An 18,563-nucleotide genomic window follows, 5' to 3' on the forward strand; every position below is an offset into this window, starting at 1 on the left:
CATGTATAGACTCTACATGAAAAGGTGTATCTTTAATATAATACAAGTCATAGTATACAAAATAGTATACAGTATAGTTCACTATTTTTTTGTCAAAGTTTGACTTTTCTTTCATTTTCACAATAAAAAAAGAAACAACTCTTTTGATTCGTTTAATCGTTCGACATTGTTCTTGTTACAATGTTGGGAACATTTTTTTCAAATAAATCCTATTTAAGAGCTTTTTTATTACGTAAAAAAACAAATTATTCTAAGAATATTCTTTATTTTTCCTGAAATACCCTTAGAAAAATATTACTTCATAGCCTTTTTTTTGGTTGGAAAACAACCAATGATTACAATTGTTGCGAGAGAAAAATCTGATTTATTTTATTCAGAAGGGAAAAAAATCCTTTATGAAGTCATATTCTAATATTGAAAGTGACATTTCATTCACCAGGAAGACAAGAAGTATGATAAATATTTAGGACACATATTAACTGCCGACGGCACACCTGTTGAGGCACATGAGCAGCTCCATGCGCAGGGCGATGCGGGTGTGCCAGCCCAGCGGGAGCAGGCGCAGGAAGCGAGCCACTATGGGCGGACGCAGAAGGTTCTGGACGGTGGACGAGCGGTCCGAGTTCCCGTAGAAGACCTGAATGTGAAACAGACGCGTCATTCCCACGACCCGTCTGCAGTATTTGCATGTCACGCGTGTACATTTCATTTAGCTGCTGTGCATTTTTGAGGATTTTAGAGATAAAGGGGAGGTGCGATTCCAGCGGAAGGTCAGAAGTAAATAGGGCGTGTAATGTTCACGTCAGGCCACTAGTTGGCAGTGTTACTTTCATGGAACTACTTCTTCTACCACAGTGTCTTTTCATGCGGAAGTAATCGGCGCGCGCAATTTCGGGCTACTTCCGGCAATGATTAAAGGGTGTGGAGATGTCCCCATTCACTATAGAAGAGACCTCATTTGGCATTTTTGTAAGATTTGTCAACATTATTATGCTCCAAGGTAAAAAAATTTCTAAATAAATGTCGATTTCTGAAAGTAAAACCTACATTTTCTAATTGGCTTAATGGTTTAAAAATTATCAATTAAATCTTGGAAAATTTTAAAAAGTACAAAAGCCCTTAAATTGATATCTTTATTGAAAACATTTAAAGTGATTTAGTTTGCCCTTTTTTGTCTTTTTGAATTTTGTACTTTATCATATTGTTTTTTATACTCTATTTGTATTTGCTTTTATTTTCCTTCCTTGACATGTTTTATTAGTCATAATTTGTGTAAATTGATGAATATGTTGAAAAAAAGCACCAAAAAAAACCACACGCAAAAAAAACATCCCAAAATGATTAAAAGTACAACAGCCCTTAAATTATCTTTATTGAATTTTTTTTTAAAGTGATTTAGTTAGCCCGTTTTTGTCTATTTGAATTGTGTATTTTATCATATTGTTTATTATTATTATTATTATTAATTATTACTATTTTTAATACTCTATTTGTATTTGCTTTTATTTTATTTCCTTCACATGTTTTATTATTATTGTAGATGTATGTTTCTTGTTCATTGAAAAAAAAAAAAATAGAACAATAATAAAAGTTGCAGTTAAATAAAACGGAATAAAGTCGTTCATCCAAACAAAACAGCTAAAAATAAAAATAAATAAACTTCCGAATATGAATAAAAGTACAGAAGCCCTTAAATTGATATCTTTATTGGAGAAATTTTAAGTGATTTAGATTAGCCTTTTTTTGTTGTCTTTTTAAATGTTGTATCTTATCCTATTGTTTATTATTATTTTTAATACTCTATTTGTATTTGCTTTTATTTTATTTCCTTGACATGTTTTATTAATGTCATAATTTACTCAACCTGATGTGTAAATTGTTGAAAAAGTTGAAAGTGCTTTGACTTTTATGTACATTATGAATATATGTTTGTTGTTCAATAAAAAAAAAATATATATATAAAAATAAAACAAGTTCAAAGTTGCAGTTGAATAAAAACCCAAATAAAATCGCTCGTCCAAACAAAAAAGCAAAAATAAATAAATAATAAAAACTTCCGAAAATGATTAAAAGTAAAAAAGCCCTTAAATTGATATCTTTATTGGAAAAATTTAAAGTGATTTAGATTAGTCTTTTTTTGCTGTCTTTTTAAATTTTGTATCTTATTCTATTGTTTATCATTTTTAATACTCTATTTGTATTTGCTTTTATTTTCTTCCTTGACATGTTTTATTAAAGTCATAATTTGCTCAACCTGATGTGTAAATTGTTGACAAAGTTGAAAGTGCTTTGACTTTTATGTACATTATGGATATGTTTGTTGTTCAATAAAAAAATAAAAAAATATATTTAAAAATAAAACAAGTTAAGAGTTGCAGTTGAATAAAGTCGCTTGTCCAAACAAAAAAGCAAAAAAATAATAATTTTAGAAATTTTAAGTGATTTAGATTAGCCTTTTTTTTGTTATCTTTTTAAATGTTGTATCTTATCCTACTGTTTATTATTATTTTTAATTCTCTATTTGTATTTGCTTTTATTTTCTTTCCTTGACATGTTTTTATTAAAATCATAATTTGCTCAACCTGATGTGTAAATTGTTGAATATGTTGAAAAAAAGCAACAAAAAACCCACACACAAAACAAAAAGATCCCAAAATGATTAAAAGTACAAAAGCCCTTAAATTGATATCTTTATTGAAAACATTTAAAGTGATTTAGTTAGCCTGTTTTTGTCTTTTTGAATTGTGTATTTTATCATATTGTTTATTATTATTATTATTTTTAATACTCTATTTGTATTCACATTTATTTTCTTTCTTCACATGTTTTATTGTTATTGTGGATGTTGTTCATTGAAAAAATAAAAAAATAAAAGTTGCAGTTAAATAAAACGGAATAAAGTCGCTCGTCCAAACAAAATAGCTAAAAATAAAAATAAAATAAACTTCAGAATATGAATAAAAGTACAGAAGCCCTTAAATTGATATATCTTTATTGGAGAAATTTTAAGTGATTTAGATTAGCCTTTTTTGTTGTCTTTTTAAATGTTGTATCTTACGATCCACACGTGTGTATATATATATATATATACATATATATATATTTTTTAATTTTATTTTATATATAGCTTTTTTTATTTTATTTTTTTATATATATATATATATATATAAATATATATATATATATATATATATATATATATATATATATATATAAATAATATATAACAAATAAAAAAGTTATATATGTATACACTGTGTGTATATATATATATATATATGTATATATATACAGTATATATATATATATATATAGAGAGAGAGAGAGAGAGAGAGAGAGAGAGAGAGAGAGAGAGAGAGAGAGAGAGAGAGAGAGAGAGAGAGAGAGAGAGAGAGAGAGAGAGAGAGAGAGAGAATATATAATAATACACAATATTATATATATATATATATATATATATATATATATATATATATATATATATATATATATATATATATATATATATATATAATATTGTGTATTATTGATCATATATATTATCAAATATTGTATTGAGAATCAATGTCAGCATAAAAATCCGGAGTAAATTGAATGCTGATTTATTGTAAACTTCGAAGCCTCGTTTTGGTTTTTCTTGACACGTTTGAATCCGAAGTGCAGCTTTTTGTTTGGGATGAAAATGAAGAAACAACTCCAACGTACTCGGTTGTTGCCGGTCTGGTCCTTGTAGTAAACCCAGTTGAGCGAGTCCAAGGTCCGGTACTGAACGCTGTACTTTGTGATCCACTCGTCAGCATCGCAGCGCCCCTGGGTCATAATCCCCGAGACCACGCCCACTTCCTTCAGGTCCATCTGGATCCACTGGTGCTGGTCGTTGTACTTGGAGAGCCAGGCGCACCTGAACCAGGCATCATTAATATTCCTGCATATTCATAATCGGGCACAACAGGTATGGGAGGGACTACCCGAAGCCTTGGTTGTTGAGGCGAGCTCGGTCTGGGACCCAGGAAGAGTACCAGCTGGTGTACTGGTCCTGGTGGGAGCAGCTGATCTGTTCTGGACTCACTGATCCAGATTCAAAGCCCAACGCTTGGTGGTACGAACATTCTGGGAACGAAAAATATTCTTCTCTTATTCCCTTCTGAACTACAAATGTTGCTGTAATTTAGAAATCAAAGTTATTCAATAGAAAATGCAAAAGTATATCTAATATGTCTCCTACCCCTAAACACCTCCCCAAGGAAACCAGATGCCCGAACCACCTCATCTGACTCCTCTGGATGTGGAGGAGCAGCATCTTTACTTTACTCCTCCTGAATGACAGATCTTCTCACCCTATCTCTAAGGGACAGACTCAACACCCGAGGGGAGGAAACTCATTTTGGCCGCTTGTACCCGTGATCTTGTCCTTTAGGTCATAACCCAAAGATCATGACCATAGGTGAGGATGGGAACGTAGATCAACCGGTAAATTGAGAGCTTTGTCCTCCAGCTCAGCTCCTTCTTCACCACAACGGATCCATACAGTGTCCAAATCACTGCAGACGCCGCACCGATCCGCCTGTCGATCTCACGATCCACTCTTCCCTCACTCGTGAACAAGACTCCGAGCTACTTCAACTCCTCCACTTGGGGCAAGATCTCCTCCCGGACCCGGAGATGGCACTCCACCCTTTTCCGGGCGAGAACCACAGACTCAAACTTGGAGGTGCTGATTCTCATCCCAGTCGCTTCACACTCGGCTGCGAACCAATCCAGTGAGAGCTGAAGATCCTGGCCAGATGAAGCCAGTAGGACTACATCATTTTCAAAAAACAGAGACCTAGTTTTAAAGGCACCAAACCGGATCCCCTCAATGCCTTGACTGCGCCTATAGAAATGCTGTCCATAAGTTGTAAACAGAATCGGTGACAAAGGGCAGTCCTGACGGAGTCCAACCCTCACTGGAAACGGTTCTGACTTACTGCTGGCAATGCGGACCAAGCTCTGACACAGATCACACAGATAGCCCCATACGGTCGAATGACTAGTATGGGCAAATAGTTGGGCAAACTCCCATGCACCCTCAAGAACCTTGCCGAGAGTATAGAGCTGGTCCAGAGTTCCACAACCAAGACAAAAACCACACTGCTCCTCATGAATCCGAGGTTCCACTATCCGGCGTAGCCTCCTCTCCAGTACACCTGAATAGACCTTACCGGGAAGGCCGAAGAGTGTGATCCCACGATAGTTGGTACACACCCTCCGGTTCCCCTTCTTAAAGAGAGGAACCACAACCCCAGTCTGCCAATCCATAGGCACCACCCCCTGATGTCCACACAATGTTGCAGAGTCTTGTCAACCAAAACAGCCCCACAGCATCCAGAGCCTTAAAGAACTCTGGGCAGATCTCACTGAGGAGCTTTTGAACTCAGCCCCAGAAGTAAGACATAACTACCAGTGACGTGCAGTGAGGTTGATGGCTGGTGAGGCACTGACTTCATCACAGTCAGATTTACAAACATATGAACCTTAAAGAGTATCTTATTCACCATTTGATTGGCAGCAGTTAACGGGTTGTTTTAAAGCTCATACCAGCATTCTTCCCTGCTTGGCACTCAGCATCAAGGCTTGGAATTGGGGGTTGAATCACCAAAAATTATTCCCGGGCGCGACACCGCTGCTGCCCACTGCTCCCCTCACCTCCCAGGGGGTGAAGAAGAGGACGGGTCAAATGCAGAGGACAAATTTCACCACACTTAGTGTGTGTGTGACAATCATTGGTACTTTAACTTAACTTTAACTTTACACATACAAACTGTAGCACACAAAAAAGCACATTTAATTAAAACAAAATGTTATTATGGTCTTACCTTTACTTATAAATGAAGTCCATGCGCCGCTCCTTCTGAACAAAAGCATCGATAACTTGTTTATAAAAGTCTTCCTTATCTTTCTCCAGTTTTAAAAGTCTCTCTGTCTCGAATGGAGATCTTCCTTTAATTATTACCTCCTGCTTCCATTGAAAGTCCAGTTTAGAAAACTGTTTTATTTTAGATATGTAATCCTCCATGTTAAAAGTCCAGGCAAGAGGAAAATATAAACGATCGCTAACTGTTGCTGCTTGTTGTCACTTATTCTATAGCCGAGTAGTCGCAAGAATGATCCCTGGGATCACTACCGCCCTCAACCCCCATGAGGCGGGATTACTGCGAGCCTCAGCCAGTGCGTCTTCGCAGCCGTTTTATGATCGCTCAGCACAAGAAATACGTTACACACATACAGTTGTTGACAAAATACACTGTACATTATATACCTCAGCTAACTAAACTATGGAAATGTATAATATAGTTCATATAGCAATACGGTCTCACTGCACAGCAGGCCAGCAGTTAGCCGAGTCATTGCGCAATCCATGGTGAGGCACAACTGGCTGGTGACTCACCGCAAGTCTCTTCTCAGTATTTGAACGGCAAATGTGAAAAATTCAGCGATTTTGAATAAAAATAATCTAAAACTGATGAAGTTAAATAGAAAATAATTTTATAGTATAATACATAAAACAATTTAATTTTTTTTTTTTTTTTTAATTTTTTTTTCTTTCCTTGATGGCAGGTGAGGCCCCGCCTCATCTGCCTCCCCTGACTGCACGTCACTGATATTTACAAATGCTAAAACATAACAAAACATACTAAGACATGCTAAATATGCAAAGACATACTAAAACATGCTAAGCAGGGGCGTCACTAGCTTTTAAGGACAGGGGGGGGCTTTGCCCCCAGGAGATGCACAGGATGCGAGCGAATGTTACGCACGAGCACAAAACTTCACAAACGGCTAACAAAGACTTAGAAATTATTCATTGTTATTATTTTCTTTTTTTTTTAAAGGCACGGGACGAAATTAAATGCTCCCCGGGACTATGGCTTTTAACCATATATTTTCTTTTTCTTTTTATGTATTTATTCATTTTACATTTTATATTAAATGTCTTAGTTTTTCCTCCCTCTGAAAATCCTATTAAATGTTTAACAAGCCATCCTATAATAATAAAACAGCTATTAATGTAACAATACAATAAAATAAATATATTTAATGATGTTTTTTTCATTATTTTAACAATAGGCTTATGTATATTACTTTATATAGATTCTACAACAAATACAAAACTTAAAAAATAAGTGATTTACAATTGCACACACAAGGTTTTGTGCAGCTTCACTCATTGTAAAGGAAGATAATGTGCTTCGTACACCTGCAGGACCGCAAGCAAGGTCGCAGAGAAAATGCGGGCTGGAATTTGAATGATGTGGGCATTTTCTATATGAACAACTGGAATGGATTGGATACCGACGCACGAAAGGGGCTCTCTACCTTACGCTACGAAGTGAGGGGAAACTGAGTGAATAATAACAGGTTATATGATTATTTATTTAAACTCATATTTGGACCTCTTTATAATGAATATGTCGGCATTTATTTGTAAAAAAAAAAACCCAAAAAACACCAAATTATTTAGGGGGGCTTAAGCCCCCCTAAAATAGGCCTAACAACGCCAATGATGCTAAGACATGCTAAAACATGCTATACATGCTAAGACAGTCAGTCCAGGTCATTTCACCTGGCATGCAAGTCAGCAGGTGACTCTGAGGAGGAGGAGGTGGTGGCGAGGTGGAGGTTTCAGTGGGTGGGAAGCGTGTGGGCGACTCACAGTCGCAGGTACACGTTTGGACCTTCCTGGTCCAGGTCTCCAGGATCTGCTGCTGCTCCTCCTGCGGGATCTCGTGAAGCAAGAATAGTTTCAAAGGCTGAGCTTGAAGTTGTGTTGCAGGACTTTGACGTGTTGTTTCCCCCCCACATTTTTATTATTATTATTATTATTATTATTACCTCCTGAGCGTCAACAGCAGTCTTGTCTGGACCGCACACGCATGGGAGGTAAGAAGACACTCGTGAAGGTTCTTTGCAAGACTTTGGTGGACATTCAGTGAGAGACTTACCCTGAGACACCATGAGGACCAAGAGGACCACCGCTGAAGGAGTGAAGACCTTCATCTTCCTCTTCTTCTGCTCCAATGTGCACTGAGGAGATTACACTAATCCACTCAACCCATCTGCCCTAATGCTCCACGTTACTTTAACAGGGATAGGAAGTCACTTTGGGAGGCACAGGAAGTCACTTTAGGGGGCACAGGAAGTAACTTTAACAAGGACAAGAAGTCACTTTAGGGGGCACAGGAAGTAACTTTAACAGGGACAGGATGTCACTTTAGCAGGGACAGGAAGTCACTTTAACAGGGATAGGAAGTCACTTTAACAGGGACAGGAAGTCACTTTAAAATAGGAAGTCACTTTAACAGGGATAGGAAGTCACTTTGGGAGGCACAGGAAGTCACTTTAACAGTGACAGAAAGTCACCTTATGAGGAACAGGAAGTCACTTTAGGGGGCACAGGAAGTAACTTTAACAAGGACAAGAAGTCACTTTAGGGGGCACAGGAAGTAACTTTAACAGGGACAGGATGTCACTTTAACAGGGATAGGAAGTCACTTTAACAGGGACAGGAAGTCACTTTAACAGGGATAGGAAGTCACTTTAACAGGGACAGGAAGTCACTTTAAAATAGGAAGTCACTTTAACAGGGATAGGAAGTCACTTTAACAGGGACAGGAAGTCACTTTAAAATAGGAAGTCACTTTAACAGGGATAGGAAGTCACTTTGGGAGGCACAGGAAGTCACTTTAACAGTGACAGAAAGTCACCTTATGAGGAACAGGAAGTCACTTTAGGGGGCACAGGAAGTAACTTTAACAGGGACAGGATGTCACTTTAGCAGGGACAGGATGTCACTTTAACAGGGACAGGAAGTCACTTTAAAATAGGAAGTCACTTTAACAGGGATAGGAAGTCACTTTGGGAGGCACAGGAAGTCACTTTAACAGTGACAGAAAGTCACCTTATGAGGAACAGGAAGTCACTTTAGGGGGCACAGGAAGTAACTTTAACAAGGACAAGAAGTCACTTTAGGGGGCACAGGAAGTAACTTTAACAGGGACAGGAAGTCACTTTAACAGGGATAGGAAGTCACTTTAACAGGGACAGGAAGTCACTTTAAAATAGGAAGTCACTTTAACAGGGATAGGAAGTCACTTTAACAGGGATAGGAAGTCACTTTAACAGGGACAGGAAGTCACTTTAAAATAGGAAGTCACTTTAACAGGGATAGGAAGTCACTTTGGGAGGCACAGGAAGTCACTTTAACAGTGACAGAAAGTCACCTTATGAGGAACAGGAAGTCACCTTATCAGAGACAGGAAGTCACCTTATCAGAGACAGGAAGTCACCTTAGAAGGGACAGGACGTCACTTTAGCAGAGACAGGAAGTAACTATAGGGGGCACAAGAAATAACTTTAGCAGAGACAGGAAGTCACTTTAGGGGGCACAGGAAGTAACTTTAACAAGGACAGGAAGTCACTTTAGGGGGCACAGGAAATAACTTTAGCAGGGACAGGAAGTCACTTTAACAGGGATAGGAAGTCACTTTGGGAGGCACAGGAAGTCACTTTAACAGTGACAGAAAGTCACCTTATGAGGAACAGGAAGTCACCTTATGAGAGACAGGAAGTCACCTTAGCAGGGACAGGACGTCACTTTAGCAGAGACAGGAAGTAACTATAGGGGGCACAAGAAATAACTTTAGCAGAGACAGGAAGTAATTGTAGGGGACACAAGAAATAACTTTGGCAGAGACAGGAAGTAACTGTAGAGGACACAAGAAATAACTTTAGCAAAGACAGGATGTCACTTTAGGGGGCACAGGAAGTAACTTTAACAAAGACAGGAAGTCACTTTATGGGGCAAAGGAAGTAACTTTAACAGGGACAGGAAGTCAATTTAGGGGGCACAGAAAGTAACTTTAACAGGGATAGGAAGTCACTTTAGCAGGGACGGGGAGTCACTAGCAAAGAGAGGAAGTAACTTTAGGTGCACAAGAAATAACTTTAGCAGGGACAGGAAGTAACTTAAACAGGGACAGGAAGTCATTTTAGGGACCACAGGAAGTAACTTTAACAGGGACAGGAAGTAACTGTAGGAGCACAAAAAATAACTTTAGCAGGGACAGGAAACAGCTTTAGGGGCAAAATAAATAACGTCAGCAGGGACAGGAAGTAACTTTAGCAGGGACAGGAAGTGACTTTATCAAGGATACAAAGTAACTTTATCAGGGACAGGAAGTGGAACCTATGTAAGGTCACAGGTAAATATTCTCCATTATTATATTTTTCTTACACATGCAAGCAACAACCTCACACAAGTTCTACAGCGTACAAGCCTGTCTTTAGATTTCGATATTTGTATTGTTACACAAAATAATCAAAACTATACAAACACAAATATTTTATTATTTATAATTTTAGAAACAACATTGTTTAATTATTCTATTTTTAATTAACAATACAAAATACATATATATATATATATATATATATATATATATATATATATATATATATATATATATATATATATATATATATATATATATAAAATATTTTTTTAATATAATCATTCATTAAACATACTGTATTTTATATGACAACATTGTTATGATCATTTTAATTAGATGCAACACAACTAAGAAATGCATTAAAAAATAAAATTGTGCAATACGTGCATGCTTTATTAATTTCATTACATGGATAATTTTCTTTTTTTATTTTGTTAAAACGAACAGCAAATGAAGAAATACAGTTTCATGTTTTTTTATGATTTTTTTTTTTTTAAATACACTTTTTTTTTTTTTTTTTTTTTTTTACTTAAATACACCTGATCACTTTGTCTTAAATGCATGGAATAATAAATGGGTAATAATATTTGGGCTCGATTATTTTTCTGTTCCAATGTTAAAGGATGAAAACGTCAAAGGTCACTAGGTTAAATATTTCATGTAAATTCTGATGATTTAGTTAATAGTATTGACATACTTCAGGACAAGGTAGAATCCGGTCAAAATCAATGTTTTTATGTTATATTGGTTGTTTTTGTTGGCCTACTTCATTTGAGCTATTTTTATGGATTATGCGAGTACAACAAAACTTAATAGTTGAAATATAAAACTAACGTTTATTGACAGAAGTGGGCTATACATATAAGTAAGTTCGAAGTAATCATCAAAATGAGAATTTTTATACTGAACCGTTATTTATTTTGCCTCGTCCAATCCGCGCCGCCGGGCTTTGATTGACATCTCCAGCAGCCATACAGCGCGACGTCACAGATCCGGATCACAGAGAAGGCGGGAATTAAATTTGTAGCCAATGAATCATCCACTTTCGCGTTCCTCTGTCCAATCAGGGACTCGATGGCGAGTAGCAGCGGCTGCGGGCGGTGATGGGTGGCACATTTCTTCTTCGGAGTGGAAAAGTGTGCTAATATTAAAGGTAACAAGTTTGTTTTAAACACTTTTGATGTGTTTAAGTTACGCTGTTGCTTTATTGTCCTGTGTTGTGATTCGTAAATGGCTAGTGTTTGCCAAAATACGCCGACTGTACTTCCGTTAGGTCGTGTTATGGTGGTCTTCTGGCATGTCTGAATTCTGAATGATTTTAATGCGCCGCCTTTTCCTCTTTTATTGACCTTCAACCTTCATTAGCTGTTGTTTTCCTATTATTTCTCATCAACATTTGTTCTGTGCTTATTGTGAACTAAGTGTGCCTTTTATTTCTGTCCTAAACAGCGTTAGTGAGGACATTTTGTCTCACTTCCTGTCTTGGTGAGGACATTTTGTCTCACTTCCGGTCTTCCTTCCTTTCAGATGCAGTTCATGCTTCTTTTCAGCAGACAGGGCAAGCTTCGCCTCCAGAAGTGGTACGTGCCGCTGTCGGACAAGGAGAAGAAGAAGATCGGCAGGGAACTGGTGCAAACCATCCTGGCGCGCAAACCCAAGATGTGCAGCTTTCTGGAGTGGAGGGACATGAAGGTGGTGTACAAGAGGTGCGTGTACGCGCCACACATACCTTTCTGCATCTGGCAACACATCGCCTCCTTCAGCGAGTGCCTGTTACTCTCTGCAGTTGACACCTGCTGACACTATTTGGCCCGGCGATTTCGTAGCTCCAAACTAAAAAAGTTGTAAAAATGTTTTTATTTAATGCTGAAAGTGATATTATATATCCATCCATCCATTTCCTACCGCTTATTCCCTTCGTAGTCAGCTACAATCGGGCGGAAGGCGGTGTACACCCTGGACAAGTCGCCACCTCATCGCAGGGCCAACACAGATAGACAGACAACATTCACACTTTAGGGCCATATATTTATCAGCTCTATGTTATCAGTGACTAAGTATATATTATTACTAAATATTAGTTTGAAAATGTCAGCTTTTTCTCATTACGTTCTGATTTTTTGCTCTTCTTCCTTACATTTTTACTGTTGGTTTTATTCCCAGCAATATGCCGTTAACGCCTCCTGTCAGAATATAATAATAATAATAGTAATAACATTGTGTAACTGCATAACCTAGTGTTAAAACATTATGTCTGTACGAAAATAATAATTTAACAGTGTTAATTATTGTCATTGTAATTTTTCTAATTAGACTTAGACTTCCTTTTTATTGTCATTCAAATTTGAACTTTCCAGCACAATTAATTATTTCATAAGTTAAAAGTATTATTTGTATTTTTTAATTAACTAACTAAACGGTGTGTATATTTTTATTTTCTTTTTATTGTGAGAGCTTCTAGTATTTTACATCTTCAGCTTTTCCCACCATAGTATTTTGAATTTTTTTTTTATTGTTAAAAAAATGCTAAAAAATATACTGTAGTATATTATTATTATCATATTTTCTGGACTGTAGAGCGCACCGGTTTATAAGCCGCACCCACTAAACTTTAGAAGAAAATAATATTTTCCATATATTAGCCGCAGATATATACGTTGTGAAATGAGTTATTTACACAGAAATATTTTACAAATGTTTATTCAAATACCTCAATTGTTTCCATGTAACACGGCAGTAAAACGGATGATCAAACAAAACAGAAGTCATTGTCATGGACCCACTAGCTGCGCAAACTAGCTCTCCGATCAGCTAAACAGACTCAATAACTCCACGGTGACGTTTTGGTGAATTTACTGAGGAATTTATGAAAGTGAAACAATACAAAAAGAATGCCATTGGAAGTTAATAATACTAACACAGACACTCGTAAATGTGTTAGCATATTATAAGATTTTTTTCTAAATGTCAAAAAGTTGGGATTTTTTCTAAGTGTCAAAAAGTTGGGATTTTTTCTAAGTGTCAAAAAGTTGGGATTTTTTCTAGGTGTCAAAACGTCGGGATTTTTTCTAGGTGTCAAAAAGTCGTGATATTTTCTAAGTGTCAAAAAATCGGGATTTTTTTCTAAGCGTCAAAAAGTCAGGATTTTTTCTAAGTGTCAAAGTCGGGATTTTCTGTCAAAAAGTCGGGATTTTTTCTAAGTGTCAAAAAGTCGGGATTTTTTCTAAGTGTCAAAAAATCGGGATTTTTTTCTAAGTGTCAAAAAGTCGGGATTTTTTCTAAGTGTCAAAAAGTCGGGATTTTTTCTAAGTGTCAAAAAGTCGGGATTTTTTCTAAGTGTCAAAAAGTCGGGATTTTTTCTAAGTGTCAAAAAAATCGGGATTTTTTTTCTTTCAAAAAATCTGGATTTTTTTCTGTCAAAAAATCTGGATTTTTTCCGTCAAAAAATCGGGATTTTTTTCTGTCAAAAAATCGGGATTTTTCCCAAGTGTCAAAGTCTGGATATTTGTTGTCAAAAAGTCTGGATTTTTTCTAAGTGTCAAAAAGTCTGTATTTGCTGTCAAAAAGTCTGGATTTTCTGTCAAAAAGTCTGGATTTTTCTGTCAAAAAGTCTGGATTTTTATGTCAAAAAGTCTGGATTTTTTATGTCAAAAAGTTTGGATTTTTTTCTAAGAGTCAAAAAGTCTGGATTTTTGCTGTCAAAAAGTCTGGAATTTTTTCTAAGTGTCAAAAAATCAGGATTTTTTCTAAGTGTCAAAAAATCAGGATTTTTCCTGTCAAAAAGTCTGGATTTTTTTAAAGTGTCAAAGTCTGGATATTTGCTGTCAAAAAGTCTGGATTTCTGTCAAAAAGTTTGGATTTTTTCTAAATGTCAAAGTCTGGATTTTTGCTGTCAAAAAGTCTGGATTTTTTTAAGTGTCAAAAAGTCTGGATATCTGTCAAAAAATCTGGATTTTTCTGTCAAAAAGTCTGGATTTTTTCTGTCAAAAAGTCTGGATTTTTTCTAAATTTCGAAAAGTCTGGATTTTTACTGTCAAAAAGTCTGGATTTTTTCTAAGTGTCAAAAAAAATCGGGATTTTTTTTCTAAGTGTCAAAAAAATTGGGATTTTTCTGTCAAAAAGTCAGGATTTTTTTCAAGTGTCAAAAAGTCTAGATTAAAAAAAAAAAGAAGCATTTGTTCTTCCTCTTAATTGGACCGCTTACTTCAAAAATGCCCAGTACTCTCTTCAGTTTAATGGCGGAACACTGATTGTTGGAGTTGTGGTGACTTCCTGTGATGTGGAAAGAAAAAAAGCGTTGACAAATACCCTCCAGGATCACAGACGACTTCCTTCTCGAGCCGGCGGTCACGTTGGAGAGCGCGTGAGGGATTATCAGCGGCAAAGAACCTGTGGCAGGATCAGGCTTAGCTTCTCGGTGCCGCCTCAGCACAATTGGACCGTTTATGACACACCAGCGTTGCCATGTGACCTCACAAACACCCCAAGATAACTACTTCCACGACCCAAAACGTCAGTCTGCAACATCCTGGAGAACATGTGCATCATGTGTGGTGTCTCACAGCTAATCAGTCCAGGAAGGCCGGAATCATAATAAATTTAGCTATAATTAATTTACTCATATGTCACACCCGGTTGCTGACTCACTTCGGCACTCGGCGATCACTCCAGCAGCACCGAGAGCTGACTCAGCTAAACTACCTTGAAGTAATGCTGCGATTTTACACGCCAACAAAGGAAGTGATTAAAAAAAACAAACCACCCCAGTAGAGTTCCACTTTTCCAAAAATGCGACAGCTTAATGGTAATATACATTGGCTGGGCTATTGACATGCTACTGGCTAGCATTAGTGATTTCAACACTTACAAATGTGTTCATGACAACTACAACGAAGATGCACGTTACAATCAAACCGCTGGTGCGTAATAAGTACAATACTTACAGTATTAACACTTTATAGGGCGCAACACAAAAGACAAAACAACATAGACTATACACTTCTGCCGTCTAACATCTTGGACTTGTAACTGTCATTGACACTCAGAAATATGATAATATATATATGTATTATATAATATATATTCTTCATTCATTTTCAGTGGGAGAAAATTACTGGTAATCTGGGAATTTTCGGAAATCGGGAAACACGCTGGCTTGAATGTCCAGGGTGAGTGGAGTGTGTGGATGTTGGAACGGTTCAAATCGGATGAAAAACGTGGGCTATGCATTAGATTCTATAATTCCCATTCATTGTCAATGGGGAGAAAATTAGCGGAAATGTCAGGAAAACCGGGAATTATGGTAAAGGGAAAATATGTTTTGTATTTAAAATATATGAAGGGCAGTGTGGGTGGATGGTTTAAAGATCGGAATCGGGTAAAAAAAAAAAATAGTGCAACATTTTTTAGATATTTTGGGCATTGTCGTCCATTATTTTGAATGGGAAATTCCTGGAAATTTGGGAAAAACTTGAATTTTGTGAAAATATAGTTAGTACACTAATTGTGTTGGATGATATGAATGGGTTGGTGTTGGAATTTTTCAAAACAGTTGAAAAATGTTGACGTAACATTTTGAATTGGTAATTGGTATTTCGGAATTGCTCGAATTTTCCGAAAACCGAGAATTTATACGCAAAGAAAAATAGTAATTTTGTTGTCCCAATCCAGAAGAATGTTTTGAGGGTGGAATGGTCAAACACGATCGAAAAATGTGGACTTTGAAAACTTTCCAGGGAGAGGTGAAACTAGGGCTTTGGAAAACCGGGAATTCTGGGAATTCCTGGAATGTTTTTGAAGTTGGGAAATGTTAGTTTGATCGTCCAAGGTGAGTGGTGTGTGTGAATGGTGGAACAGTTGAATCGGTTGAGAAATGTGGGATATGGAGAAGTTTGTATATTGCCTATTTATTTTCAATGAGGAGAAAAATACCGGAAAACAGGGAATTTTGGTAAAGGGAAAACATGTTTTGCGTTCAACAAACAGTATGTGAAGAGTAGTGTGGGTTGATGGTTGAAAGGTCGAAATCGGATTTAAAAAAAAAATGGTGCAAAATTTTGAGATATTTTGGGCAATGTAGAACTATGAATACGTCCATTCATTTGAATGGGAATTTCCTGAAAATTTGGGAAATTTGGGAAAAACATGAATTTTCGGAAAATGCATTGTCGTTGAAGATATGATTGGGTTGGTGTTGGAATTTTTCAAAACAGTTAAAAAATGTTGACGTAGTAACAGTTTGAATTTAAATGGGTATTTCGGAGTTCCTGGAATTTAGGTAAAACCGGGAATTTATACGAAAAGAAAAATAGTAATTTTGTTATCCCAATCAAGAAGAATGTTTTGAGGGTGGAATGGTCAAAAACGGTCGAAAAATGTGAACTGTGAAAACTTTCCAGGGAGAGGTGAAAATAGGGCTTTGGAAAACCGGGAATTCTGGGAATTCCTGGAATGTTTTTGAACTTGGGAAATGTTAGTTTGATTGTCCAAGGTGAGTGGTGTGTGTGAATGGTAGAACAGTTTAATCGGTTGAGAAATGTGGGATATGGAGAAGTTTGTATATTGCCTATTTATTTTCAATGAGGAGAAAAATACCAGAAAACAGGGAATTTTGGTAAAGGGAAAACATATTTTGCGTTCAACATATATGAAGAGTGGTGTGGGTTGATAGTTGAAAGATAAGAATCGGATAAAAAAAAATGGTGCAAAAGTTTTAGATATTTTGGGCAATGTAGAACTATCATCCTTGACGATATGAATGGGTTGGTGTTGGAATTTTTCAAAACAGTTAAAAAATGTTGACGTAGTAACAGTTTGAATTTAAATGGGTATTTCGGAATTCCTGGAATTTTGGTAAAACCGGGAATTTAGTTTTAGAAAATAGTTTAGTTGTCCCTTCCATCCATCCATCTTCTTCCGCTTATCCGAGGTCGGGTCGCGGGGGCAGCAGCCTAAGCAGGGAAGCCCAGACTTCCCTCTCCCCAGCCACTTCGTCCAGCTCTTCCCGTGGGACCCCGAGGCGTTCCCAGGCCAGCCGGGAGACATAGTCTTCCCAACGTGTCCTGGGTCTTCCCCGCGGCCTCCTACCGGTCGGACGTGCCCTAAACACCTCCCTAGGGAGGCGTTCGGGTGGCATCCTGACCAGATGCCCGAACCACCTCATCTGGCTCCTCTCGATGTGGAGGAGCAGCGGCTTTACTTTGAGCTCCTCCCGGATGGCAGAGCTTCTCACCCTATCTCTAAGGGAGAGCCCCGCCACCCGGCGGAGGAAACTCATTTCGGCCGCTTGTACCCGTGATCTTGTCCTTTCGGTCATAACCCAAAGCTCATGACCATAGGTGAGGATGGGAACATAGATCGACCGGTAAATTGAGAGCTTTGCCTTCCGGCTCAGCTCCTTCTTCACCACAACGGATCGATACAGCGTCCGCATTACTGAAGACGCCGCACCGATCCGCCTGTCGATCTCACGATCCACTCTTCCCCCACTCGTGAACAAGACTCCGAGGTACTTGAACTCCTCCACTTGGGGCAAGATCTCCTCCCCAACCCGGAGATGGCACTCCACCCTTTTCCGGGCGAGAACCATGGACTCGGACTTGGAGGTGCTGATTCTCATCCCAGTCGCTTCACACTCAGCTGCGAACCGATCCAGTGAGAGCTGAAGATCCTGGCCAGATGAAGCCATCAGGACCACATCATCTGCAAAAAGCAGAGACCTAATCCTGCAGCCACCAAACCAGATCCCCTCAACACCTTGACTGCGCCTAGAAATTCTGTCCATAAAAGTTATGAACAGAATCGGTGACAAAGGGCAGCTTTGGCGGAGTCCAACCCTCACTGGAAACGTGTCCGACTTACTACCGGCCATGCGGACCAAGCTCTGGCACTGATCATACAGGGAGCGGACTGCCACAATCAGACAGTTGTTTAGTTGTCCCAATCCAGAAAAATGTTTTGAGGGTGGAATGGTCAAAAACGGTTGAAAAATGTGGACTGTGAAAAGTTTCCAGGAAGAGGTGAAAATAGGGCTTTGAAAAACTGTGAATTCCTGGAATTTTTTTGAACTTGTAAAATGTTAGTGTGATTGTCCAAAGTGAGTGGAGTGTGTGGATGGTGGAACGGTTGGATCGGATATGGAGAGGTTTGCATATTGCCCATTCATTTTCAATGGGGGAAAATTACTGGTAATTCCGGGTAATCATACTGATCATGATCAGTCCAGAGTGTGTAGTGTGTGGATGTTAGAACGGTTCAAAACGGTTGCGAAATGTGGGATATTCAGTCGATTGT

At 37.7% G+C, this 18,563-nt stretch overlaps 2 protein-coding genes across 7 annotated transcripts in view; one reads left to right on the plus strand and one right to left on the minus strand.

The window, feature by feature from the left end:
* Nucleotides 1–270: 270 nt before the first annotated feature.
* Nucleotides 271–8,160, minus strand: LOC133617527 (retinoschisin-like). Its single transcript, XM_061977517.2, has 6 exons — nt 7,983–8,160; nt 7,873–7,898; nt 7,604–7,763; nt 3,969–4,110; nt 3,706–3,901; nt 271–637 (listed from the first exon to the last, which is right to left on the minus strand). Exons 1-6 carry the CDS (start codon nt 8,035–8,037, stop codon nt 476–478), a joined length of 741 nt encoding a protein of 246 aa, XP_061833501.1. The 5' UTR covers nt 8,038–8,160; the 3' UTR covers nt 271–475.
* Nucleotides 8,161–10,223: 2,063 nt separating this feature from the next.
* Nucleotides 10,224–18,563, plus strand: part of LOC133617528 (AP-1 complex subunit sigma-2-like) — a 35,156-nt gene continuing 26,816 nt past the window's right edge. For 5 of the 6 annotated variants that reach the window (XM_061977519.2, XM_061977522.2, XM_061977520.2 and 2 more), the window contains exons 1-2: nt 11,281–11,424; nt 11,799–11,977. In XM_061977519.2, coding sequence (XP_061833503.2) covers nt 11,302–11,424; nt 11,799–11,977 — 302 coding nt within the window. In that variant the 5' untranslated portion in view covers nt 11,281–11,301. Of the gene's footprint in view, nt 10,242–11,280; nt 11,425–11,798; nt 11,978–18,563 lie in introns of those variants that run through there. The other variant, XM_061977521.2, reaches the window with a different exon arrangement.

The sequence above is a fragment of the Nerophis lumbriciformis genome, linkage group LG18 (genome assembly GCF_033978685.3).
Source record: "Nerophis lumbriciformis linkage group LG18, RoL_Nlum_v2.1, whole genome shotgun sequence".
NCBI lineage: Eukaryota > Metazoa > Chordata > Actinopteri > Syngnathiformes > Syngnathidae > Nerophis > Nerophis lumbriciformis.

Excerpts from the sequence above, each read along its gene's own strand:
- LOC133617527 (XM_061977517.2), bottom strand. The coding sequence starts at position 8,037 with ATGAAGGTCTTCACTCCTTCAGCGGTGGTCCTCTTGGTCCTCATGGTG. Across the intron at positions 4,111-7,603 it reads CCTGCTGACTTGCATGCCAG|AATGTTCGTACCACCAAGCG; the intron begins GTGAAATGACCT and ends TTTCGTTCCCAG. Across the intron at positions 638-3,705 it reads ACCAGACCGGCAACAACCGA|GTCTTCTACGGGAACTCGGA; the intron begins GTACGTTGGAGT and ends TTTCACATTCAG.